The sequence below is a fragment of the Indicator indicator genome, chromosome 25, assembly GCF_027791375.1.
Source record: "Indicator indicator isolate 239-I01 chromosome 25, UM_Iind_1.1, whole genome shotgun sequence".
In the NCBI taxonomy this organism is placed as follows: Eukaryota; Metazoa; Chordata; class Aves; order Piciformes; family Indicatoridae; genus Indicator; species Indicator indicator.
This window is the reverse complement of record NC_072034.1, coordinates 10186230-10213432: the sequence shown is the minus strand read 5'-3', so window position 1 is coordinate 10213432 and position 27203 is coordinate 10186230. Positions and strand designations below refer to the sequence as shown.

The following is a 27203-nucleotide window of genomic DNA, read 5'->3' as shown; positions in this document are numbered from 1 at the left end:
TGGCAGTCTCATTTGATCTTGGCCCACTTGAACAGAAACCAGGGTTGAAGTGGTGGAAGGTATCTTGTACAAAATAATCTGCCTGTTTCAGTTAACCTGGAGCTCTAGTTCAGTTATCAGCAAGTATAGTTTGGGAAAGATGTCAACAAGAGAATGGGAATGCAGAGCAAACTACCATAGCTCCCTCACCCTTTGTAGTGGTGCATCCAGGCAAAGGGTGAGACACACGGCTGGGGCTGGGGCTGGGGGATGTAGGATGGGGATTACTCTGCTGCCACCCATGTTCTGTGGATAAAAAAGTATTCCAGTCACTGCAGGTGTCAATTCAGTATCAGTTCACAAAGCCTGATTTTTTTCATGAGCTATTACTTAAAGAAGTTTTTTAAGCATTGCTAATAATATTTAATGAAAATTCCACTCATGGCAAGGAGAGTATCTCTTCCAGTCTGATGAACTGTGGTACACAAATATGAAAATAATATTTTTCCTCATATATCATTTCTTCATGAATTAGTTTAAGGGGGAACTTTTTTCCCCTTTCTTTCAAGACTTCAGAGAAGAGATTTTTGTGCTTCAAATCTATGTACCCTGTAGAGCACACCTGGACAAAATAACTTGTGTGCAGATACCTATGTTGCACCTCACACGATTGATGTATTATATTAGAAACTGAAAATAGGAAGATGAAGAATACTCATTTTTATATTCTTAAAAAAAAAAAAAATGGCCAACTCTCCCCTAATGTCAGTGATTAATTGGCTCTGGCAGTCACTGTTTATGTGCTTATGTATGTTTGAATGCTCCTGAAGGACACCAAGGAGTTAGGTAAGAATGAAACAACATTCTGTCTGGCCATTTCTGGCATGTGACAAGGTACAGAAGGATGAAGAACGTGCATCAAGGCAGATTTTGTCCCTAATAAAGATACAGAATTCAGTATGACTGAAGTGTTCTTTCTGGGATCTGCAAAACTTATAAACAATCTTTCTGAAATAAACCAACAGCATTTGGACTGATGGGCACAATTACCCAGATTTAATGGGGGGAAAAAAAAAAAAAAAGTAATTGTGAGCATTAGGTCTTCAGGCTGTGAATAAATAAAGTAGGCCAAAATGCAAAAGTTTCTAATTGTTGCACTGAATCTTTTTTTGGTAGCAGACTTGCTTTTAGCTAAATAAATAAACCCCACAGACCATTAAAATCCTTCCTTCCCTACTTCTGGAACAAAGATGATTATGCCAAAAAGCTGCCTTTTGTATAAAGTAAATAATTTAACCACATATATTGTCTTTTCCTTTCATCTTGCATTAAGTGCACATATTTCCATGTCTATATTCATATAAACCAGTTCAAGAAAGTGATTCCCAGCCAAGCCTAAATTTGACAGCGGTGCACACTGCACCTATCGTACTCTAGTGACCATGACAAGTAGTCTGTAACGTCCTCCACAAAAAGGGGGAAGGAGTTTGTCCTTTGCACTTAAGTAGAAAATTGCCACTTTTCACATCTGAAGATAGTGTTGAATTCTGCATCAACAACTTCAACAGAGTATTGCTCTTTTTTGAAAGAAGTTTATTGACCCAGTTTCTGACTGACACATATTGCCACTTCTGTTAGCTTCATTTTGAGATCAGAAAATACACACTTAAAAGATAGTTTGCTGATGTTTGGAACGTGTCTTGGTAAGGATTTTCATATGGCAAGTAGGAAACCTGATACAAATGTTGACGCATCATGACAGTCACTGAAATGATGTTTCTCTGGTGCTAGTAAGTGCTCTGAGATTTATAATCTACCTGGACTTGGCTGATCCTCTGGAAAACAAAACAAAACAAAACAAAACAAAACAGCATTTCAGTTCTTAAGAGTAAGTATCCAAGTCCCAGTTCATGAAAGCACTGAATGAAATTTCTCTCTGCTTAGGACTATCCTCAAGCATAGGCTTAAGTTTAAGTACTGATCTTAATCAATGTGTGCTTTACATGAAACATATGATTAAGTAGGATTTTCTTTGGAATCAAGTCCTGGATTTTGTTATCAATGCTCTGTGGCATGCACGATACTTTTATGTGCATTTGATTTTCTGTTCTAAGTGCTGACAATTTTTTTTCTTTTAACTGCCAGCAACAGCCCAGTGGCACAGTACATGTCAGATTTGATTTATCTCCGGTTGCCATTATTTACTACAGAAACAATGCTTTTTAGTTACTACAGTTCAGCACAGAAAGTCCTAAGCTATATTCTATTATGTACCATAAAAATACCAAAGACAGTTTTCCCACATGATACAGAGAGCAGAAAAATGCAGTTTTGTCATTCTGTACTATTGTAAATGTATTATCTACCTGAAAACACTAAAGATAATACACAACATCACCATTATATTCAGAGAATCACGGAGTGTTTCATTTTGCAAGAGTTCTTACAATTATGTACTGGATCAAGACCAATTAAATAACTCCTAAATTGTTCCTGATGCATGCTGAACTTAGCACACAGGATTTCCCAGTTCTCCATCAACCATGTTCTAGCAGCAAATTCACATTCTTCCTGATTCACTGTAAGCTAATAATATTGGTACCATCCTTAGTAATACCAGCATTTTATTCCCCACCACCACTTTTTTTTTTAAATAAAAATTGCTCATGTATTTCTATGCAACAATCATTTCTTCTCCTCAACTTCTTTTCTTCTTCCTCCTCCAGTTAGTTCTGGTTGTTTGGGTTTGGGGTTTTTTTGTTTGGTTGGGTTTTTTTTCAAAATTCATTGTTTTATACTCCTCTTCTGAAATCTACATCTTTAAGCTGTCGGTGTGCAAGTTAACCAGTGCAGAACACACTAAAGACTGGCTACAATGTGACTTAAAACTTTCAGTGCCCTGGGAAGAAGAGGAGGGATATAAATCAATCTTCCTAAAGTACAGACATGTTTAAGTCACTATTTGGTGGCCTTCAGTTTTACCTAAATAAGGCATGCTAGATTTGGCCTGAAATAACTAAATTTATTTGTGCTTACACAAGGCAGAATGCATTACAGTATTACATCAGCACCACACTGCGTATTCCTATCCAATTTATCTTTGCCATGGTGTTTTCTTCCACCACCCCTCTCTCCTAGCTGGGACTGGGTAGCACTAGGATCTGGCAGGCATGTCCCCTCTCTTTTTTGAATGTTTTATTTTCCATTCTCTGAAACACAGTACTGAACATTGTTTCTCATGAGCAGCACAGACTCAGACTTCAGAGAGTTCCTCCCAGTTTACCAAAGTAAGATGCTTAAGTGTACCAAGGTAAGATGCTTAAGTGTATCACACAAACTTCCCACAATCATTCCAAAACTTTTCAAAACTATTCAAAACCAGATATTGATTCAGTTCCTACTGATGAATGGAATTTGACCATCGCTATTCTTTGTCACTTAAGACTGCCAGAACGGAATGATTAATATCCACATTATTAAAATTTCTCAGCCACATTAAGCAATATATGGGGCCAGATAGTGTGATCATATTCCATCTGCTTTCAGGAATGGTCCCTGGTCCATGTTCTGATGCTCACACCATGTCCAGGACTTGTTGTGGAAGAAAGGTAGTTGACACAGGCTAAAGGCACACCGGAGAGTATAAAAGTACAGACCATAACATATTAGACATAAATAATATTGCAAGTACAAAGCACACAACACTTGATCTCAAGTAGGGCAGAAAAAACCCCAGGTATTACTGCCTCTCACTTGCAAGCAAGAACTTTTTTTAGATCTCCATTCCTATCAATACCCACGACTGTGTGCAGCTACATTCAATTGTCATTGTCATCTAAATTCCAATTGAGCATAGATGGATGTCAAATTAAAAGCACGAAGAGGCAACTAAAAAAAGTCACGAAGTGACAGAATTTTACTCTGACAACGATGAATCCACAGTATCAGCATCTAGAAAACTCCTTATGAATAAAGAAAGGTTGCATTCAAGCAGTTTCATAATGAATCCTTCTCCAGTGCTGAATGCAGCCATGATGCTGGAGGTGAAAAGATAGTCAGAGGACTCAGGTCACTTGCTAAAACAGGAGTCTGTCATCCCCGTAACTTCTTTGGTGAATCTACTCTGCATCCATTTTTTTGCTTTCTAATCCACATTACTCCTGATTACCTGTGAAAATGTCATGTAAAATAACATCATTTACACATATGAAATAGATTCATGTGTATGTAAGAAATGCAGATTTACTCTTGCAACTCATACATGCATGTAATTTTCAGGCAGAATTTAGGAAGTGAGTTCTGACGATTTACTTCCCCATGACCACAGTTAATTTCTTCAACCAATAAAGACCATTAATCCATCAAAGAAATAAATTAAATTACCTCAGCACATTCTGGATTTTTAGTGAATTCACATTGATAACTATCATCATATTTAGTTCTTCCAACAATTTATTGGCTACTGAAGTTAAAAATTACAATCATCTGTATCTCCCACTTCCTGCCTTACAAGAAGGTACCAAATACTTAATTTTTTCACTCTTCTGACTTCACCACACTATGTTTCTAAAACAAATTAAAGATACTGACAGCTACTTCCCAGTGTCAGTCATCCTATTGCTGGTGCAAAACTGTGGATTCAGGGTGGCCAGTGCACAGACAGAGCTGTTTACAGGCATGCTGGATAAATAGCAGCACTGATCCCTACAGTCTGCTTGTCCAAACACAACAAATATATGCAGTTCCTTCTCTCATGGGCTATTTGTTGCATTCTTTAAATGGCTTTCCTCCCTATTTTTCCTTCTTTAGGCAAGAGAGAAAAAAAAAAAAGAAAGGAAAAAAAAAGGTAGCCCTTAAAAATTAAAGCAGTGGAAATGATAGTGGAAAATCAGTTACTGTGTACAGCAAAACAGCCAGAAACAAGAATAAGCTCCTCTGCTGTGCAGACCAAGGAGTTTTTCAGATAGAAGCAATGAGATGAGAAGAGTTTGCTGTGCATACACCAAAGAACAGGCACAAATTCCGTTCTCCAGCTCCTGACTGTCACTACAAGGAGGTTTGTACATTTATCCATAATGAACAGAATTTGCCTATCAAAAATAAATAACCTCAGCACCTTTGAAAATTTTAACTGCAAACAGCTTACTGCCTTCCAAAGTAGACTCATGTGATTAAGTGGCTAAATTACTTTTGCCATAGCATTTACATTTGTAGGACAAGAGGCATTTTGGAATTTTAAACCAGCATAACATGGTAATCTCAAAAATTACTCCTAGAGTTTAAAGCAATCTTTTTGATGGCTTTTATGGTGTTTTTTCTTTTCTTTTTTTTTTTTTTTTTCATATTGCACTGGTAGGAATCCAGAAAATGGCATTTCATTATTTTAAAAGATATCTCCACAGATGGTATATTCACAGCAGACATAAGCAGTCTCAAAATTGACATAAATGAATAAATATAGCACCAGCCTGAGACAGATATACAAGACTTCTGTGTGTTTCAGTCAGAACTGGCAAATACAGACTTTTAAAGCTATTAGAGGAAAAGAAAGTTGAAATTATGTGTTTTAAAGACAAACTTAAAATATAATTTTAGTTCAAATGAAAGCTATTTTTACTTTTTAAAAACCTTTTAAAATTATTTTCCTGCACTGCAGTTGCAAAGAGCTCTAGAGTCATCCAAGATACAAGGTGCTATGCAAATCTAATAATGGGGACATTTTTTAATCAGGATTTTGTACACTACCAGGTACTGCTCATTTTGCCCAAGATCACAGTTACAGTCACATAGAGATTAAAAAAAAAAAAGTCTCTAAATATAAAAGCCCAGCACCCATGCTTTAAGCTTAAAAGAGGGCTTATTTATTTTTCTCGTAATTTTAAAAATTGATATAAATTATGTAATGATACAAATTTATGTAATTTATATTCTTTCCTAATTTTGCTTTCTGACTTATCCATTTCCCAGTTTTGCAGTAATACTCTGTAAGTGCTCTTCCCTTGGAGCGATAGCTGCAGGAGGAATGTGTTCAGATAAAGAATGCAAACCAGTCATGAATGTGAGACAAAAATACCTTTCAGAAGTTATGCAATACTCATTGCACAGTGAATCATCATAAGTGGTTTATTCAAGATCACAGAGCACCTACAATAATGGGTAAAAACACATCATAGCAATGCTTTCCCCTTATTATATTTTAATTAATATTATTAGTATTATATGTTTAAGTTTTATTTCAGGTCTGGGTTTGGGGGTTTTTTGCAAGCTTCAGTTACCTAACAGAGATGATGCATCTGAAGTGGCAAACTTGAGGTGTAAGTAAGTATCTCTTAGCATTTCAGATAGAAGAAAAAAATGGAAATGCTCTATTAGATGTTCTAGAAGAGTATCCAATTAGGTTTCTTAGCATTATCAGATATGTTGGCTTTTCAACTCAGCCTCCTTTTTTGCTGAGTGATATTTCAGGTATAGGCATCCTCATTTGTGCAGAAATGGGAGCTATATCCTGTCCCAGAGATAAAGTCCTGAATATAAGTTAAGAGTTCCACTATCTGTGGCAGGATACACAGGATATTCAGCTATGCAGATCAGATTTAAAGTGAAAGATACAATATTAACATCTTCTTGGAACATTAAATGGTGCTATTCACAAATTAACTACTCTTTTATTACACATATAATTTGTTCAATCATGCCACGAAAAAATGCATTTCAATTAAACTTTTCCCCCCCCCCAACATTAGAATGTTTTCTTTCTTCTTACCCCAGAACTGTAATATGTACATGCAACCTATTGGTGTTAATTTGTTTTCATTTTTTTCTGTGCATTTGTACTTCCAAGTGTGTATGAAAATGACAAATTGAGTTTAAAATGATTAATGAAGGGATCAGACAGCTTGTAAGTTTACCTGATTTACATTACAAATCATGTGGGCTAATTTTAAAAGCAACAAATTAATTGAAAATTAATCAAATGTCCATTCTGAATAGCTGTTGTTTGTGTTTATGCACATGTAATGCTATACCATCACAGCTGTGATGAAATTACACAAAGCATTTCCAGAAATGAGATGTAACAAAAGAAAAAAAATATTTTTCCTTCATAACAAATGTGCAAAATTGTAGTTTCCTCAATTTTTTTGGGAAACTTCTCAGAAACAGTAAGGACCTCTCATACAAAACATTTTTTTCATATATCAAACATCAGTAGAAAAACTTGTGTTGCATATCCTGCCATATAGAAATAGGCCTTTATGACCCCAGCAAGATGAAAATACCCCAAAAATACTTAGATGCACTTTACTTCTTTGGGAAAAAAGTGCTCTAAGGCACTTCTTGTCCTGGTATAAAAACATGAACATTTTTCTCCTCTAGGAGAAATCTAATCTAATGCAGGGAGATGGATAATGATTGCAAACTGCTGTTAGTGCTAGCTCTGCAGTAGAGAGTTGGTGGTCCAGTTCCTAAACATTCACTTGCTTCTGAAAGACTTTTATCTGTAAACCACTTGAGCAGGTGACAAATATTTTGCAGAAGGAGGCCCTTGGACTACCATCTATACATGACATCACATCAACACAGGGGAGCTCTGCTGAGACCCAGCCCCATCTCCCTGACTGCACAGAGACCCTCATCAGTGAGTCAGTGGCTATGGAGGCTAAGAAACAGAGACCCCCAATGAGGACAAGCTTACCTTCAATTTTTTGAATGCTACACACAAGTCCCATGCATATCACTTGAGTCTGCAAGCCTAGACCTATATGTGCATATATATATAATGTTGGTATTTAGTAACCATGCCACCCAAGTCAGAACAGCAAAAAAAAAAGGGATTTTTTTTTCCTCCTTTCCTGTTCACCTTGCTTATGCAGGCAGCTGTCTGGGGAAGAGACCAGCTTTTTTATCCTCTATGTGTGTGTCATCCATAACACAAAAAAAAAAGCTCCAGCAAGACCTTACAGCAACCTTCCAGTACAGGAATGGAGCCTACAAGAAAGCTGGAAAGGGACTTGTAGTGATAGGATGAGAGGGAACAGCTTTAAGCTTGAGTTGGGTAGATTTAGACCAAATATTAGGCAGAAACTCTTTATAGTGAGGGTGGTAAGATACGGGAACAGGTTGCCCAGGGAGGTCGTGGATGATCCTTCCCTGGAGGTGTTCAAGGCCAGGCTGGATGAGGCCTTGAGCAACCTGGGCTAGTGGCAGGGGGATTGGAACTAGATGATCTTTAAGGTCCCTTCCAAACAAAACCATTCTATGATTCTATGAACATGATAAAATCCTTATTCACAGATAAAAATGTTGATGGTGTTTTCAATATTTACCATGATAATGATACAGTTTCATCAGTAAAGATGAAGATGTTTGTGTGCAGGTAGAAAATATTGCAGAGCTAATTAGGGGGCTACTTTAGAACACACTTATTATCCTAGAATGTATCCTTGTATAAATACTGTTATTCTGCTTAGTAAGTTGTACCTTCACAGAATCACAGAATGTTAGGGGCTGAAAAGGACCTCAAAAGATCATCTAGACCAATCCCCCTCCCAGAGCAGGATCCTTTATGTAGTTTATTTTAATTTGCTCCCAAAGTAGATTAAGCTATGCCCCAAAGTAATTTTTTAGTGGAAAATAAGCATTTCAACATGAAAAGTTTACATATTATAGCAATATTTATTTGATCCTAACCTCTTCACAGGAAGTAAAAAATTTTCTATCACTAATGTCAGTAGGAGAGCTCTAAAGAATTATAAACAAAATGCACATCTAGAACGAGCCACAATTAAAAAAAAAATAGGAAATGATTAAAATTACTTCTTATTGTCAATTACAGACCAAATCACTATTGAGATGGATGTAATGGTGCTTTATTCACATTGTTACCATCTCAGGACCTGGTCCAAAGTATTAGAACTAGATCAGAATCAGACTGATCAGGTATTCATTGTGAAGACAGTCTCTGTAAGTATCCTACAGAATCTGGTACTACAGAGTTTCAATATTGGAGAGTGGATTCTTTTGGTCATTACAGTAAAAATACTTACAGAAATAATGGATAATGTAATCATCACTGAATGAAAAAAATAGATAGGAACAGTTGGAAATATTTTGAAAACAAAGGAATTCTTTAAAAGCTACATTTTGTTTTCCTCACCAGTGTTATTTCAATTATTTTGTTTTCTCCAATGAAGTTCAGCCTCTCTCTCACATTTTATGAAAATTTCTTAACTGTCTGTGTAAAGGCAATGTTCAAATCCCATGGATGAATCAGAAGAAGTCAGTGTAAATTGCACAGTAAGAAGAATATGCAAGTTAGAACAATCCTGGAGTAACTTTGGGAGAAAACTATTTTCAACCCCCCTACAATTTATTATTGTATCACAATTTCATAACTTGTATTCATAATAAATACTTAAAACATGTGAAAAATATATTCTTCTAAATATATTATTTGAGTATGGTTAGATATACTTTGGGTGTATTCTGCTTGGAGTAATATACAGAACACATATGTTCATGTGGAAATTGGTGTGTAAATCCAGTGGCTTATACCACTAAGGTGAGATTTTTAAATTGGGAAATAAAGAAATACCTTCAACTATGAGGATTTGCATCTTTTTCTACTTTACAATTTGCAACACAACAATTTGCAACAGCTCTTTTCATTTATCCATGTGATGACCTGAACTTCAAACAGCAAAGCAGCGAACACCCAAATCCCCACCATTAAGCCTTTAGTTTTGATCACACCCTTTAATCATAAGCTGGGCAGTTTATTTTTGTCAAATGTGTATGATTTTGTGTCATTTTATCAAATGTGTATGATCTTATCAGCTCATGACCTGGTTGCCCTTCAATTGTTTTACTGCCTTACTGCTGTCTCGTTACTGAGCACAGCACCCAGCTTACCTCCTCTGACTTCATGCAGTCTCCTGTTTATTACTTCATGTCCCTGTCACAGCTTGTCTAAATTACTTAGTGCTAAGCTTTAAATATGACTTTGCATTGGTTTATTTTCAGTATTTTTATTGTTAGGCCACACAGGTGTATGGAATGAACAGAATGGTTAGACCAGCAGAGTGGCTTTCTACACTGGAGGACACTTGTCAGAGAATTGTTCCATGGTCTTTGTTATCTCAAGATGATTTCAAATTTCTTATGATAATATACATCGCCTTCCTCCTGGATTTTTCCAGAGGTTCTGCACTGTGTTCAGTGGAACACAGTGCAGGAATCTCCAAGCAGAGGCAAACATGAGCAGATACACTCACATGGCCCAGGGAAAGCTCTAGCTGACATCTGTGCCTATTATACTAAAGGCACAGGTTGAGTGAGTAAGCTTGCTCAGCTGTCCCACCGTGCTGACTGACACTGCTCTGCACCTTTCAATTCCAGAGCAAGCTAGGTCACAAGCAGACTGGGTTTTCTGGACCACAGCAATGCCTACGTAGCCTATGAAGAAACCTGACTGACCTAAGCCATTTTAAGTTATCTGCAAACACTATCCTCTTTTTCTCATTTCTACTTCTCGACAATTGATTTTTTAACTCCATGGATCCCCACACAGACACTTGAGGAACTTTACTTCTGCTAAAATGTTCTACTTATCCACACGTTTTTTTTTTCCTTTAGCCACAAAAAGTCTGTCAATGCTGCTCCATGACAACACTTGCTTACTTTAGTAGCTGCTTCTGCTACACAGATGCTGTGTTAAAGGGTTTTTTTGACAGTTCAAATACATTATATTGATTAATTCTCACCCAGTCTATCAAAATTCTAATAGATCAACCATCTTTCTGCACAGTTTTCCTGGACAGATGCCAGCTACCTTGTTCCTACAACCCCTGGGCTACAATTTTATGTCCTATAACCAAGGTTTCTCACTGGTCTCTAATGTACAAGATTTTCTAGTACCTTTTGATAAGAATAAAAACAGCCTCTGACATTCTTTGGTTACCAGATTTCGTTAGAAACTGAAAATTGAAATAACACAATCCACTGACTTCTTCCTATTTGCTTTAGTCAATTTTTCAACAACATCCTCTTCCATGACTCAGCCTTGCACATTTATCTGAAATGATTACCCAGGATGGGTGGCTTCCTAAATATGCCAAACTTTCTCTGTCCCTCCTTTGGTAAATAAAAATAAACAGTTTAAAATCTCCACAGTGTCCTTGTTCTCAGTAACTGCAGATCAAGAGATCCACCGACTGTCTCCTAGTTTACTACACTTAATGTCTTAAAACTTCCCTGTATTTATTTGCATGCCTTTGGCTATTTGCTCTAAGATGTCCCTCTTATGTCCACTAATTAGCATCCTAAACTTTACCTTCTAGAACTTGTGCTCTTTTCTGATCATTTTGCTTAAGAATCTTTTTCTTTTGAGACCTTTGTAGTTCAAACAGTGTTTCTATTCTGCAATATACTTTCTCCTTTGCTACTGGTTTTTCCAGTGGCTGCTTTCATACACACTGCCACTTTTTATACAGTGCTTTTGCTGAATACAAGAGTTTTGTTTAATACATTTTAATAACTTCTTTTAAAATTCTTCTACTGACAAACTGATTTTGAGATGATCGTCTTTGCTAAGAAGTTGAATTTAATTTTATTACGATTGCAATTACCCAGTGGCTCAACTAAAGTTCCTTCCTGAATCAACTTCCTCTTATGCATTCCTCTTGCCCCATTTACTTCATACATTATTAATAATGAATTATTTACTCTTTGCTACGACTGTTGTGCTCACTTTCTTTTCTCTGCTCCTGTTATTTGCTATACAATTATAATAAAGAAAATATTATCTAAGAGAAAATAAACCAGAGAAATACTGCACTTGTTCTGTAGCAGTTTTACCTTTGAGGTTCACAGAACAAAAGCAAAACTAAATCTGGATTCTCAAGTGTGGATGATATAATACCACTCATTCATATTGTTTATTTCTGACATTTTACCTCCAATTTTTTATGTCTTTAAACCAGAAAAATATATAATTCAGACCAATGTCTAGATCTAAACACACTGTTCAACAATACTACTTATGTTAAATGAACAAAATTTAAACTCCCTGAACTTCCAATAAAGTAAATATTTATTGTTATTTGCAATAAAACTCCCAGGCCTAGAACAAAACAGAACAGAATGACCTTTGTGGTGTCACCAGACAAAATCACCATCATAATGCACATACTGCATAGGAACTCTCTGGTGATTAGACCACTAGCACTATGAAAGTCAAATTTTTAACTGAAGTGAGAGAGATTAAATTTGTACTGCTAGATTACAGTTTAGTACTCAGGAATGTTTCTGAGAGGGAAATGGTGGAAGACCACTTAGGGAAAGACAGCACCATGAGTTGTTACGTCATAGCTAAGTCAGATTTCACAGTGGTCTTTGGACTAACATCTGACATTTTAGCCAATACAAAATAAGGTGACTGTCTCAGGACAGGATTTTTAGGAATGGCTTTCACATATCAGAACTGGTATCCAGATTTAGAAGCTTTCAGTAAAGCAAATCCAAAGACTGAAGTAATAAAAAGACCTCTCTTGAAGGACTGAAATATCTGGACAGCTAACTAAGAAGGGAGGAGTGAGCTGTCTGTGCTGAGAATGATCTGTAGCAAAGATCTTCACATGCCAGGACTGCCAGTGCACAACCTCTCAGAACAACTAAATGCTTCATAAAAATAAATAAATTAATGCCATTCTGTGAGATTATTTTTTTAAACTCCAGATCTGCTGTCCTAAAAGACTTGTGTTGTTTGAAAAAGGGTCAGTATTGCAGTGTTGATGTCTTTCATTTATTTGGATGAGATAAACATCATAAACTCTTGAAGTCAAGGAGATTAGAGTCTCTAATAAAATACAGAAGGCTGCTAAACAGAATGAAAAGACATATTAGATCAAAGTATTACTCAAGAGTGCTATGGCTGGCTCAGACTCCAAAAGGAATCATGAAGGTCTTTTTGAAATCTATCATGCTCTTTCGTGACACCCAACCATAGTTAAAAGGTGACTAAAGAAAGAGGCAAGATTTTGGAACAAGACAGAAGGCACAGAGAAGCACTGACAAAAGTCAGTAATATGTAGGCTGAAAGATGATCAGAATGCAGGCAAAAAGTTTTTTGCCTTCTTCTTTTGAAACCCTCTATGTTAACTATGTGAATAGTTACTTCAAAATAACACATCTACTGTTTTCTCAGAAGATACTGCTCAGTCATAAAAAGAGGATCCTAGGATAGTTCTCTCAACTTTAGTCTTTTAAAAACTGTCAGCCTGGCAATCTCAATGTTGAAACCATCTATCCAAGAAAGCTTGGAAAATAATCCATCTTCAGAAAATAAAACTGAGCAACTCCCACACTAATATCAGCTGATACTGCTGTGCCTGACAATCATACCACACTAAAAACAATCCAGGTTTTGTCTGGTTTTAAAGCATTGAACAATGCCTTCTTCAGCAGTGCCTGAATCCAAGAGAAGCCATTTTCCCCCAGGGCTCCTGAAGCTTAGTCTGTAGCATTTCTACTCTAAACAGCAGGAAGAGCTACTGTTTATTCCTGCCGAGGGAACATGCTCACAGAGGTTTTTGAACCGTACTTACTCAAATATGGTGGTTTGTAAGGCGCTCGTGTATTAGACAGCAGTCCATCCAACTCCTTCCTCTCCAGGGTGTTGTGAAGGGCCTTCTCTTTGCCGAAGGTGGAGAAGGACCTTTCTGCCCCCGGCTGGGCTTCTGGTGTTTCAAACACTTCAGTGTCTGGAACGGAGTCCATGCCAGGTACATGCAGATTGCTGCGGTAATCTGCAGCTTGGCGTCCATCAGCTGGAACAAAGGAAGGCATCCAGCACCGATCTGAGTGGCCCAGTGCTTTACATTCCTCTGTGCAATTGGAGAAGAGATCCATGCCTGCAAGCATGAAAGAAAAATAAACTAGAGATATAAGCTTCAGCATCATGACCAGCTGATGACAGATAAAGATTATGCTGAGAAGAAAGGGAAGTAGAAAGATAATTGTATTAAGAACTTCTTCCACTACTTTAAAAAAAAATCTTGATTGTCCAGTCTTCAGATAGTCAAAGACACCACTTAATAAGCATAACTAAATATCAGAATGTCACTCACATCAACATGTCACAAGAAGACAGGTATTGGTGGTTCTAACTCACAAAATCACTTGCAGACCTCACTATTTAGAACTGGTTTAAATAAGGTTCAATTCCACTTGTAAGTTGATGTCTGTGGTTCCCACCTTAAAAATACTTGTTTAAGAACATGAAGGAATTGTTTCTGCATAAATGTATCTCTGACCAACGAAATGAAATGTCCTGATTGAGGAATCACAGATCTCATTTATGAAAATGAAATATTAACTAGTCCCATAAAGGAACTGTCTGTGCATACATTAGTACACAGAGAGAGCCTACCAATATTAAAAGTAGATGGTATCAAGTAGGAATCCAGCTTTCAAGTAAGTGATCAGGATGGCTTATTTCATCAATTATTACATCATTCGCTCAGAAATAGCTTTCCTCACTACTGCAGCAGTCCTTACTATCAACAAGTCATCCAAGTAACCTCTAACAGAATCCTATAATAAACCACAGTAATTAGCAGCACAAAGGTAGCCGTGGTCCAATGTGACATGGCTGTGGATACTATTGACAAAATTGTTAATGCTTCCCCTATGTAAGCAAACACTTGTTCCTGCCAACACTGAACTGTTTGCTTACAAATCCTTTAATGCTATTATGATTGCAAGTGACAAGCGATGCTGCTATTGACTACTTTCAGATCAGCCTTCCAAAAGAGTATTTCCTGCCTGTGAGTCACTAAGTTGTTGGATTAGACTTGTTTTGAGAGGAATGGTGTATGAAATCATTGTCATAGAGCACAATAAATACCGACGTCTCCAAGTTGATGCTCAACATCGTACAGGAAAGAAATATCTTTTTCTTGTATTTATAAAGGGCTATGTCAAAACTGAACTAAATCTGTTACAAACAGTGCACTTAGAAGCGTTGCATTAGCATTACAAAAAATGACACTACTTGCAAGAGAAATAGGGAAAAAATTTGAGCGGCTGTAATAAGATTCGTGTACTATAGCTCATTCACCAGCCAGCGTTGTGAAGAACTGGATTAACCTGAGCTCCAATGTGAGGATTAGTATTAAGAATTCTACCACTGTTTTGAACCATAATTTGACTTCTATTAGCAATATTTATGCAGTATCTCACACTACAAAACTCAAGTCTCTTCAGCAAGCAAGACTCTTTCTGAGCTATCAACAAGTGCTTGAGTACTAAATGCAGTCATTTAGAAAAAATATGAAGAAAAAGAGCTTTTCATCTCAGATTAATCTCCCTTTATAAGGAGTTCTTAATTTTAAATTAAGTAATATACAATGCTAGGTCCAGTTTCGATTAGAACTTTGCATTGATAATTGGCATGAAGAAGTCTGAAAATAAATTACTGATCAGTGAACTGTTGAAGAATGCAAACGTGAACTGCAGATAGGATTAAGGAATCAGATGAAGATCATCAGGCAAGACATACAAACTGTATAGCTCTAAGTTCTGCAGTGGGAGCAGCTAGCAAAGACTGAAAATAAAGATTTAGATACAGGCTTCCCAGAAAGAAATTAATACATAATGATGTCTGTAAAACTTTGTGTCTGTGTACCTTATGTGTCGAAATGTCTGCAAAAATTATCTCTTATGCAAGAAAAGATTTATTTTATGAATCTATTGTTTTGCCATTCAGAAGATTTAAGTGACAGTTAACACAAAATGGTTATTTTAATTTTCAGACTTCCTAGCAAAGTTACATGTAAACAACAAATAACCCCACTTTTAAGAGGAGAAAGATTACAGTGACATTTTGCTAACAGTGTATCAGTGACCATATTTGTTCAATATTTCCTGAAAGATAGGAAGGGAAAGAAAAACTTCCAGATAAACATTAAAATGTATTCTTCAGTCAGTAGGGAGGGAGATATTATAATACTATTGGGTTTAAGATATATATTCAAAGATAGATTCTTCTTTTTCCCCTTCATGGATTTTTATTTCCCCTGGAAAATTATCCTCCATTTTACTATTTTGTTTTCACATCAGCTGCTAAACTGCAAAATGTCTCTATCCAGATATTATTTTTCTAGTTCACTTTTGAATACTGCTTGTCTACTGCAGTGCACTGAATAGTATTATATAACAGTTTATTATAAAAGAGATGTTATAGCCACTATAAAAATCAGAACTTTGAATAAACAAAGTAATGAATGCAGGAGATTTCAAATATACTTTTGTATGACAAATTTTTCCCCCTTTGAAGGTGAGAACTTGGAAAAGAAAATGGTTTTATATACACATACATCTGAATTTTACTATATATTGCTGGAACACACAGCTAGAATGTAAATGCTTGTTCAGGATGGGAACAAACTGGTCAGAGAGACTTGGGCTGGGTATTGTTCCAACTAGTATCAGTCACAACATTATCCAAGAGTTTAGTGGGTGCAGTAAATAAATTCAAATTAGCTGCCTGTTTTTTAAATCCCTGGGCACCTATGTATATTTATGCTGACTATGACATGAATGCTGAGCTAATCTTCCTCCACATTTTTTCCTGTGGGTCATGGTACATAATTCTCTGTTTCTAATTGAACAACAGTAAAAACGAGGAGGGGAAAGGTTATTTGCTATTCTCCAAGCAGGAAGGATTTGTGATGGCAAACAAAGTCTAACATTCAGCACAGAACTTCTTCATATACCAAGAATCACATTCTTGATTTATAACAAGAAGAAATGTTCAGCAGTTTAACACTTCCATCTCATTTCTCTCATACATCTGGTAATATATATATATGAACCTTCAGAACTAAACTATCCATCATACTTGTAAATCTACATTAAAGAAAAATGCTTTATATTTTATATTTTGTTATCACATTAGACTTTGCATGAATATAAACTGAGATTTTAAAGGAGACTGAATTATGAATTTCATATGTCCTTTGTAGATGCAAATAGATAGTGGAGTGCACTGAAGTGCTGAGAAATTGTAAGCACTTCACTACTCCAAACAGCATGCTCATGAAAGTTCATAGCAAAGGCCACTCCTCCAAGTTCATTCCTTTTTCAGTCATGTCTTCTTACCAGATAGGCCAGTGGGCAATATGAGCTCTCACAAAACCTCAACTTTGCAGATTTGGAAGGAGAATAAGCCCTGACCCTTCCCTCAAAGGAACCCAAAAACTAGGAAAGGAGTTCAACGTTAAGTTTGGTATCTTTATCTGAAGTTCCTGAACCTGATCAGGTGCTTTGTATCAGATACTTGGTGATGCTGCATTTCTGAATCATATTCCCAATTTGCTTCCTTTACGTATTTCAAAAGGATCAAATAAGAATTTCTCTGTGCAGGAATTTTAATTGGTTTGAAAGACAGTTTAGATCAAAGCAAAAATTAGGCCTAAAACCATTTTTAAATAATGTATTTTTTCTTAATTTAATTAAGGGAGAAGAGCCATACATCAAGCCTTTCGAGCAATGAGTGAACACGTTGGTATGTATTACTGAGTAAATGCCGTAACAAAAAGCAAAAATACAGACTAAATGTTGACCAAGTATTGTGGCAATTTTGGTTTTGAGAGGATTTTTTTCCCCAATGTGTAATTTTTCCGTAACTTTGGATTTTACCTGGAATTAAATACCATGGTTTGTCTATGGAACTTCTTTTACAAAAAGCTAGTTAGATGTGAGATAGGTGTGACATAGGGAACCAGGACTCCTTTTCAGAGCTCCACTACCAGAACAATTGTCCATTTGGTTACATTATCCTTCAGCAAGTTGCTCAGTTCTCTCTGATTCATGCTTTGTGTCGGTAAGTAAGGATAATGATGTTACCCTCCTCTGTAGAAGACTTTATCTACTTAACACCTGGACTTTATGAGAAGGAGTTATTCTTTCTTGCTAAGTAACTGGTGTGCTGCCTTGGATGAAACTGACTTCATCTGCATGAGAACATGAATAAAGACTCAAACATCTTCAATATTCATCTCTTCCAAATCTCAACTTCAAAGCTCTATCTGGACCATTAAGATGCGAACATTACTAAGCAAGCAGCCCAAGGAAAGAGGAGGGAAAAAAAGAACAAGAAACCACCGTCAGCTTGAGACAAAGCACTGTTCTAAGCCATTTTCATATTCACTCCATCCAAAACAGACTCTTAGCCCAAGTCATCTTCAAAACAGGATTTAGCTGTCACTCTGCATAGGCTCAGAAGCAATACTGGTTTTCTCTGGCCTTTTATCACTGAAATTCTTATTCTAACTTATGAAGCTCTCTTTGTGAGAATTGAAATCTCATAGATCTTCTGAAATAATGCATACCAACCCTCCTGTAGTTTACCTAATCCATACCAAAAAGGTTTGAGGCAATCTTTCACCCTGTGCCTTTGTATTATACTCCTATCGATCCCCTTCACAAAGCCCACTGGTGGAAGCCTAGTTTTAGGTCTCAGCCAGTCACCAATGAACACTGTCCAGTACTGCACAGAGGAGATTATCTGAAAAGCTGATGCATTTTATAATATAGACACAACTGTACATTTACTTAGCTTCACATCTTGATATTCCTTGTGCCTCTGAGAGAACATGCCAATTCAGTAAAAAAGGTGAAACAAAGATAATGAAGAACTCCGCATGTTTGGTTTGAGAAAGCTGAGTAGCTAGTGAGCAACCATACGAAACAGGTTGATGGCATGAATCCAAATCTTTCAGGACAGGTGTCTAATCACGCACTTTAAACATACACACACACAGAGGGTATTAATTGGCACCCAAGTTGGCAGTTTCACAAGGGAGGCCAAGAATTTAATCAACCATGGGAAATAAACTAACCTCATGCTCAGAGATTACTCCTACAGAACATGATTGAAATACAGTCTGTTGCTAATAGGTAGTAGTGTTGTACTAGTTGCATTTGTTTGACAACAAATAGCAGCTTTTGTCTCAACAATTTTCAGACAATGAAGAGCATAAGTAATTAAAAGCCATGCCTGGGGGTTGGGAAACTCTTCTTCTGTTTGCCAAAAAACTTCTTGTGCTTCCTCACCTTTGCAAAGTTGTTTTCCAAAAACCTCTGAATCCTGTCCTAGTCAATGAAATGACTACTCAAGCCACACAGATTAGGCTCAAGCATCCTGCTACCTTCCATTCCCCCTAAACGTAGATGACTACTTCTATACTTCGTGGATGTTAAGGTAGATAAGAATGTGGATAATTATGAGGCATTCAGGTACTATTTTAATAGGAACGATATGAGTCTCTTACCTTCCAGTACATGTGAAACCCTGATTAAATCACTATTAATAAAATGTATTTTGTTGGAAGTTGAACTAGAATCTTGTTTCAAAACATAGTAAAACATAGTAAAACATTTAACAATACACAGAACAGCTGAGTTCAGAATTTTCAATAAATAATTGTGCAGAATACATCTATGACAATGTGATAGCTTCCATCTTGCATGTTTTCTCAATGAGTAACTGACCAGTTAGCTTGGCTAGCAATGGACTACCGTAGAATAGCTACTTGTGTGCCACAGGATTGTTCACTGGTGACAGTAACAGAACTCATGGACAAAAACATAAAAAGATGTTTTGCAACAGAACATACTGCTGACTGGAACTGGGAGGGAAAGAGTTTTATTTGCCAGAGTGAATTATCTACTCAGTATTTTTGGAAACAAATAGAATGCTGCATGGTATCAGGTAGCATCCTGAAAAAAAACCAGCCCAAACTTCTGCCATGTTATCAAACAGTGCGTTTTCCTCCAGTACTTTAGAAATTGATTATAGAGCACCAGAATGCTCTGTAAAAGAAAAAAACTGAGAAGGCATTCCCTCAGGTATTTCCTCTAGCTATTCAAGATCAAACAAGGTTTATGCTCCTTTTTTTTTTTCCCTTTCATAAAATTCATCATGAAGACCTAATAGAAAGAGGAAATTTCAAGTGAAGATTTTATACCAAAATATCTTGTCATCGCTGAGGTCAAGGGGAATGTTCTTTGTATCTCAACAGAAGGATTCAGCCCAAAACTTCCAGAAGATTGTATTATGTATGAATGTATGTATATGTAAGACTAAAGCAGTTCCTACAGAGAGTTGTATTTAAATATCTATTTGGAACTAGCATTTAAAAACGTGTGCATGCAAATTATTCACAGCACTGATATATTGATTTGGAACTTCTGTGTATTTGAGGTTTCTGTACAAACTGTTGTGAGGAGACCAAACCTAACTGTCAGCTTTCATCACTTCATATGTAATCACCATTGAAGACATGGAAGTCCATAAATCGTAAGATTCTTTAAAGATTTGAAATTATTTTGAAGGTATAGATTTTTCCCCTTGTTTGATCCAACAGAAATGATGATAATGAAAAATTTACCCAGCTAAGAACTAATGCCAAGTTTGACAGTAGTTCCAGTGTTTCTATCTGAGATAGACTACTTTTAAAATGGAGAGGAAGAATAAAGAGCAGAGGCACAACAATAACAGCACTGAACGCATCTAGAAGAAAATAGCTTTCGGTTGATGTGCAACTATATGATTATATTCCCACCATCAGTCAAATCCAGCCCCTTCTGCAGATGTTTATTCTTTTCTCTCCTGTTTGGTTATTATGGTTCATTATGTTGAGGGACTAAGCTGATTGAAATGTTCATTGAGATGACTGCTGCAGTAAAATGCATAAAAGGGAAAAAAAAAAGGAATGCAGGGAGGGCAGGAGGAGAGGGAGCTTTTTATAACTCAGTAGCACTGATTGCTGCACCAAGAAACTGTGAAAGAAAGGGTGGGGGGAGGCTAAATACATGGCTTTTTAAAACAACAATAAATCATACGCCATATATAGGCCAAAAATGAAAGAAGCTCTGTGTTCAGATGTAAACTTCTGGCAAGACCTGGTTTGTTGTCAGGTTCCCAGACACAAAATAGACACTCTGTTCACTTAGCATGAAGCCCTGCAAGAAGCAGGGAGCTCCGGAGACTCTTGGCTCTTCTCGAGTCTCATTAGGTCTGCATATTAATGACTTGCAGCAATATAAAGGGGCCCTGTGGCAGCCTCCTCTTCCCCTGGTGCCTGGGTTTCCCATCGTTAAGGGCACAGTGACTATAGCAGCAAGAAAATAGAGGCTGCTAACAGAGCAGGCGGGTGAGGCAGCACTGCTGTAACAGAAGAGTCCTGTGCCCTGGCATCTTCTAAGATGGGTCACAGAGGAAAAATGTATGACTGGAGAGAGTTGGGCAATATTTTGTATGGCACACTTGTAGCAAAACCTTATACATGATAGAGCACAGAAGATGCAAGGAGAAAGAAATCACTGCACTGAATCAAGACACGCCAGACCTTTGGAGACTCTGGCAGGGAAGAAAACAAGCATTTGTGGTTAAAATGCAGTCTGAGGGTGAGAATGAATTCTAGTGCATAGGCTCCAAACAAATGTCCCTTTCAGAAGAAAACTGACAGTGTGAGAGCAAAGGCAGTACGCTGTATACAATGGAGTAACACTGCAATGTATATATTTTCTAGGTGATTCAAATCATAGTCTTTTAAACCATTTATTTGGTTTGTCAAGACTGAAAGAAATGCACTTAAGACTACCTTAACCTTATTAACATGGCAATCACTTATAGCATATGGTGCCTCAATTTGAATTAAGAAACAATCCTCAAAAACTGCTAAGGTATTACACATTCAGAGCACCCAATGTGTCTCCACTGATCCCCAGAAAAAATCCTCACAGTCTGGCTGTCATTCAGTCACTGGGTTCATTCTTTCCCTTGGGAACTCCCACTGCACTTCACACTGCCATGCCAGCTAAAGTGCCTACTAAACAAAATTGTTAAATGCTTTGAGATTCTGCAAATCTGGTCTTCAAAAAAAAACACACTATAAAAATGTACCAGTAACTCTGTTTTAATGTGCAAAAAAGATCTGCTACAGCAAATGATGCAGAATAACATACCACCCCCAGCCAAATGAATAAAATTAACTGCCTCATGAATGAAAGGGGCTGAAAATTGTCTCCTTGCCCAGGTAACTGTAGTAGCAATCTGACTTAAACCCAGCCTCCCATGCAATATGCTCACATGCCACTCTTGTATTCCATTCCTCTAAGTAATTGTTCTTCCTAGTCTGCCTACTTAAAGATCTACTATTTCCATTCTCTTATCAGACTTACCAGAGGATTGACCTCGATTAGTGGCATCATGATCACTGTCTCCTTGCTCACTGTCTCCATGACCACTGTCCTTAGAGCTTACTATGTCTGCTTCCTGGAATGCAGAACTAGACACAGAAACATCTTTACATTAGAATAAACATGAAAGAGGAACTCGTAAAACATTCTTCTGCCATCACATGGCCAAACACGGTGCTGCATTCACCCACTCCTGCCTGCTGCACTGCTTCTGCAGAGCTGCTCTGTCCACCATAAACAAAACTGGCCTTTTCAGACCTTGGCAGTCTAGCTGAAACGGACAGTAAGCATTTACTGTCTCTGCCTGGTTTTCATGTAATTGGTATATATAATTTGGTAGCATTGACTTGAGCTGGATAGCTCAATTTTAACTCAGAGAGCCCACCATTTTCTGGAAGACCCTACAGAAGCATTTTTAAGTATTTAAAGCACGTTTTAGACCAACACAAAATGAGATTTTTGTTCTTTCAGTTAGTTTTGAAACCAGTTCAGAGAAGCCATAATTCAATCTCAGTCAACAGCATTTTATTTAATACATCTACATACATTCAAATTCCTACTGCTTTACTAGGATTTTACATGTGCATTAAACGCATTTCTGCACCTCATTCAGACTTGCCAAAGCATGCAGTGGGAAAGTGAGGCCTCATCTCATACCTGTTTACTCGCCGGGGTCTGTCAACTAGGTAACTGAGTTCAGCACGCTGATGTTTTGTCTAGGAAAAAAGAAAACATTGGGAAATGTTTCAACTCTCAATGTTTCTGTAAGCAGCATCAGAAAATATATCAGAGCATCTCACCATATTCACTATAAATGGTCATGTTTAGCTGCAAGTAGGCCTACACAATCTGTTTCTAGTATATAAGGGGAAAAAAAACTCAGCTCTTACTTTCACAGATGGAAAGGAAGGCATGGGGGATTTTTTCCTGAGTTTTTTGGGATGAGATTCTGACACACTTCCTCACAGAACACACTGTCAAGCCTCACAAGGACTCACACAGAAATCAACAGAACTATTTCTAGAGTTATGTACTACTTAGTCTGAGAAAAAATCAAAACACACTTATTGTGATTTAGTCTTCAGTCTGGTTTTAATCCCAGTGTATAAAAATAGGGGAAAACAGTACAGTTACTGCACCCTAAGGAAGAAAATACATTGAGAAACCCTTGAGTCTTTAAAAAGGCAACAGAAGACAAGAGTTTTACAGGTGTTTTGAAGAAAAGCTAATCTTGGGACATTTTACTGCAAAGCTTAATGCTTTAGAAAATGTCATTTGAACCACCTTTGCCAGACTGGGCAGTATAAGGTTTCAGTATTCAAGTTTAAGGAAGAATGTGTTGTTTTCATTAGTTCATAGGCAGGGAGGGACTGAGAAACATGTATGAGCTAACCCAGTAGAAAGTGATTAACAGAGGGGTGTTATGACATGGCATATGCTTTGATAAAGATTCTCTACACACTAGATAACACAATATAGGCAACATGTTTAACAGGAGGGGACATTAAATGTCTGCATATAATTTCATGGAAGCTCTTAATGCTTTCCTTTGTGAACTCAGCTTTGGGTTATAAAAAGCTGTTCAGATAGAGTAAAGAAAATTCAATTAATAAACCCTAATTCACAAATTAATTAAAGGTCCTGCTAACTGTAGAGATTGTCACAGTCCCAGAGGGGGGTTCCCCCAAAGCCTTGCTTGCACATGCAGAGATTTCAGGAAGGAAAAAAATTAAAAAGGCACAGTTTTTAAATGTTGCTTAGGAAAGCCCTGTGATTACTCCTCACATCAATTTCATTGTCAGCTCCTGCTACCGTATGAAAAGTCGCATCCCCTTGCCACTGCCCCAACCCTCAAGCGATCCTCTGGCAGCTCGGGAGAGGCTCTGTGGCTCGCCGCTCCCCGGCCAAGGCCAGCTTCGTCCATAGGCGCTGGGGACAAGACTTTTTTTACAGGCTTGGCTACAGAGGTTGCTGAGCCCAGCGGAGAGATTTGGAAGGCGGGCGGGGGAGGACTGTCCCGCACTCACCTCTCCTTTGCTTGCCGCTGAACTCTCCTGAATATTAGAGGCCAACGAGGAAAGAGGCGGAGGAATTAAACGGGAGAGAGGGTCAGAGTAGGAAGCAAAGTGCTCTCCACGCTGGAAATGGAGGGGGGGAGCTTCGGAAAAGCGATGCGGGTCTGTGGAACGGCCGCAGTGCAGCGGCGGGACGCGGCCGATCCGCAGCGGTCCCCAAGGATCCCCAAGGGGTTCCTAGCGCGTACCTGGAGGCGGGAGGGGCCGATGGGGGCTGGCGGGCGCCCGGGCCTTACCTCGCTGGACAAAATGCTGCCGTTGGAGATGATGTCGGGCTGCTGGTCGGCGTAGCCGGTGACGATGGCCCCGCAGGGGTTGTGTTCGGCGTCGGTGCTGCGGGAGGGACTGCAGGGCTTGAGGAACATCAGGTCGGTCTTGGCAGACTCTGGGGTGAGGCAGACCTGGTAGCAGTAGTTCTGGTTGTGGTGGTGAGAGCCGAAGCTGCCCGACTCCTCCACCGGCACCTGCGCCGGGTTGCTGGGCACGTTGGAGCTCTGCACCAGCATGATGTCCGACTTGCTGAGCTTCTTCTTGCGGGCCCGCGCCTGGCGACTGCAGCAGGGGCAGCAGCAGCAGCAGCCCAAGCAGCAGTCACTGGCCAGGCAGGTGTAGATGTTGAGCTTCTTCTCCTTCTGGCAGCGCACGGCCAGGACGATCATGGCCAGCAGGAAGATGAAGGAGACGGAGCCCAGGGCGATGATAAGGATGAGAGTGAGGTCAAGTGAGGTGTCCCCTCCGGAGCGGCTGGGACGGTGCTCGCCGGAGCCGCCACTGCCCCCGCCGCCCCCCACACCCGCCCCCGCGCCCAGGCCGCCCCCACCGCCGGGCCGCTCGCCCGCGCCGTCCACTAGCACCACCTGGATGGCTGCGGTGGAGGACAGCGGCGGCTGCCCGTGGTCGCGCACCTCGATGACCAGCTCGTAGGGGCGCTGGGGATCGCGCTTGGCCGGCACCCTGCGCGCCGTCCGCAGCTCCCCGGTGCGCCAGTCCATGCGAAAGAGGCTGGCCTCGTTGCCCCGCACGATGCTGTAGGTGAGGCGCGCATTCTCCCCGTCGTCGGCGTCCACCGCCGCCACCCGGCTCACCAGGTAGCCCGGCTCGGCGCCGCGGGGCAGCGCCTCCCGCGCCGGGGTGCCGTTGCGGCCGGGCAGGGGACTGACGATGGCGGGGGCGTTGTCGTTCTGGTCCACCACGATGATGTTGACGGTGGCGTTGCCGGCCAGCGGCTGTGGCTCCTCGCCGGCGTCGCGGGCCTCCACCTGGAAGCTGAACTCCTTGAGCTGCTCGTAGTCGAAAGAACGGAGAGCGTAGAGGAAACCGTTCTCGGAGTTGATGGAGACGTAGGTGAAGACGGACATGCCCTGGATCTGGCTCTCCAGGATGGAGTAGGCGAGCTGGGCGTTGGCGCCCTGGTCCCGGTCGGTGGCGCTGACGGCGTAGATGTAGGCTCCGGGCACGTTGTTCTCGCTCACGTAGACCTGGTAGACGGGCTGGCTGAAGCGCGGTGCGTTGTCGTTCACGTCGCTCACCCGCACCTGGATGGACTTGCTGGTGCTCAGCGGCGGTTCGCCGCGGTCCCGGGCCACCACGGTGAGGGTGTAGGCGTCGCCGCCCGGCTGCTCGCGGTCCAGGGGACCCTCGGTGACGATGGTGTAGTAGTTCTTGAAGGAGCTCTTGAGGCGGAAGGGCGCGTCGCCCTGCAGCAGCTCGCACTGCACCTGTCCGTTCTCCTCCGAGTCGCGGTCCGAGACGCTGAAGAGGGCCACCACGGTGCCCGGCGCCGCCGCCTCGCTCACTGCCTCCTTGACGGTGGAGAAGCTGATCTCAGGCGCGTTGTCGTTGGCGTCCAGCACCCGCACCAGCACCTTACAGTGCGCAGGCACGGCGTTTGGCCCCAGGTCCTTGGCTTGCACGTACACCTGATACACACTGCTCTCCTCGTAGTCGAGCTCGCCGTTCACCTCCAGACGCCCGGTGCGCGGTGCGATGCCAAAGAGCTCCCGGGCGCGGGCCGAGATGTGGCTGCTGAAGGAGTAGATCACTTCGCCGTTCTGGCCCTCGTCGGGGTCGGTGGCGTTGAGCTGCAGCACCAGGGTGCCCGGCGGCGAGTTCTCCGGCAGCGACACGGTGTAGACGGGCTGCTCGAAGGCGGGGACGTTATCGTTGGAGTCCAACACCCTGATGGTGAGCAGGGCGGTGCCGGTGCGCTGCTGGGGCTGCCCGCCGTCCACCGCGGTCAGCACGTAGCGGTGCACCGCTTGCTGCTCCCGGTCCAAGGGCTTGTCCAGCACCAGCTCGGCGAAGCGGTTGCCGTCCCCTTGCGTCTGCACGTCGAGAGAGAAGTAGCTGTTGGGGGTGATCTCGTAGGTGCGCAGCGAGTTAGTGCCCACGTCGGGGTCGAAGGCACTCTCCAGGGGGAAGCGGGTGCCCGGCGTCGCGCTTTCCGAGATCTCCACTGTCAGGTCGGGCTCTGGGAAGGAGGGGGGGTTGTCGTTGATGTCCAGCACCTCGATCTCCACTCGGAACAGCTCGAGGGGGTTCTCCAGAAAGACCTCCAGGTGCAGCAGGCAGGAGGGGTTCTGCTTGCATATCTGCTCCCGGTCGATCTTCTCATTTACGTAGAGCACCCCGGTTTCCAGGTTGAGCTCCAGGTAAGGGCTGCGGGAGTTGGGCGCCGTCTGGAAGCGGCGAGCCGAAAGTTTTGTAATGTCCAAGCCCAGGTCCTCGGCGATATTCCCCACGAATGTGCCATGCTCCTGCTCTTCCTGAACCGTGTAATGGAGCTGGCAAAGGGCCCCCTCCACCATCCAGAGCAAGGCAAAGAGGAATAGCACAATCATCTCCAAATGGGGAAAGAGATTCCCCCTCCCCAACACCACCTCTTCC

General features: G+C 40.4%; 1 protein-coding gene across 1 annotated transcript; it reads right to left on the bottom strand.

The window, feature by feature from the left end:
• Positions 1-13530: 13530 nt before the first annotated feature.
• PCDH10 (protocadherin 10) lies at positions 13531-27157 on the bottom strand. Its single transcript, XM_054392231.1, has 4 exons — positions 24554-27157; positions 22900-22958; positions 22225-22331; positions 13531-13886 (listed from the first exon to the last, which is right to left on the bottom strand). Exons 1-4 carry the CDS (start codon positions 27155-27157, stop codon positions 13531-13533), a joined length of 3126 nt encoding a protein of 1041 aa, XP_054248206.1.
• Positions 27158-27203: the final 46 nt, after the last annotated feature.

Excerpts from the sequence above, each read along its gene's own strand:
- PCDH10 (XM_054392231.1), bottom strand. The coding sequence starts at position 27,157 with ATGATTGTGCTATTCCTCTTTGCCTTGCTCTGGATGGTGGAGGGGGCC. Across the intron at positions 22,959-24,553 it reads GCAGCATTTTGTCCAGCGAG|ACAAAACATCAGCGTGCTGA; the intron begins GTAAGGCCCGGG and ends CTTTTTTCCTAG. Across the intron at positions 22,332-22,899 it reads AGACCCCGGCGAGTAAACAG|TTCTGCATTCCAGGAAGCAG; the intron begins GTATGAGATGAG and ends TTCTGTGTCTAG.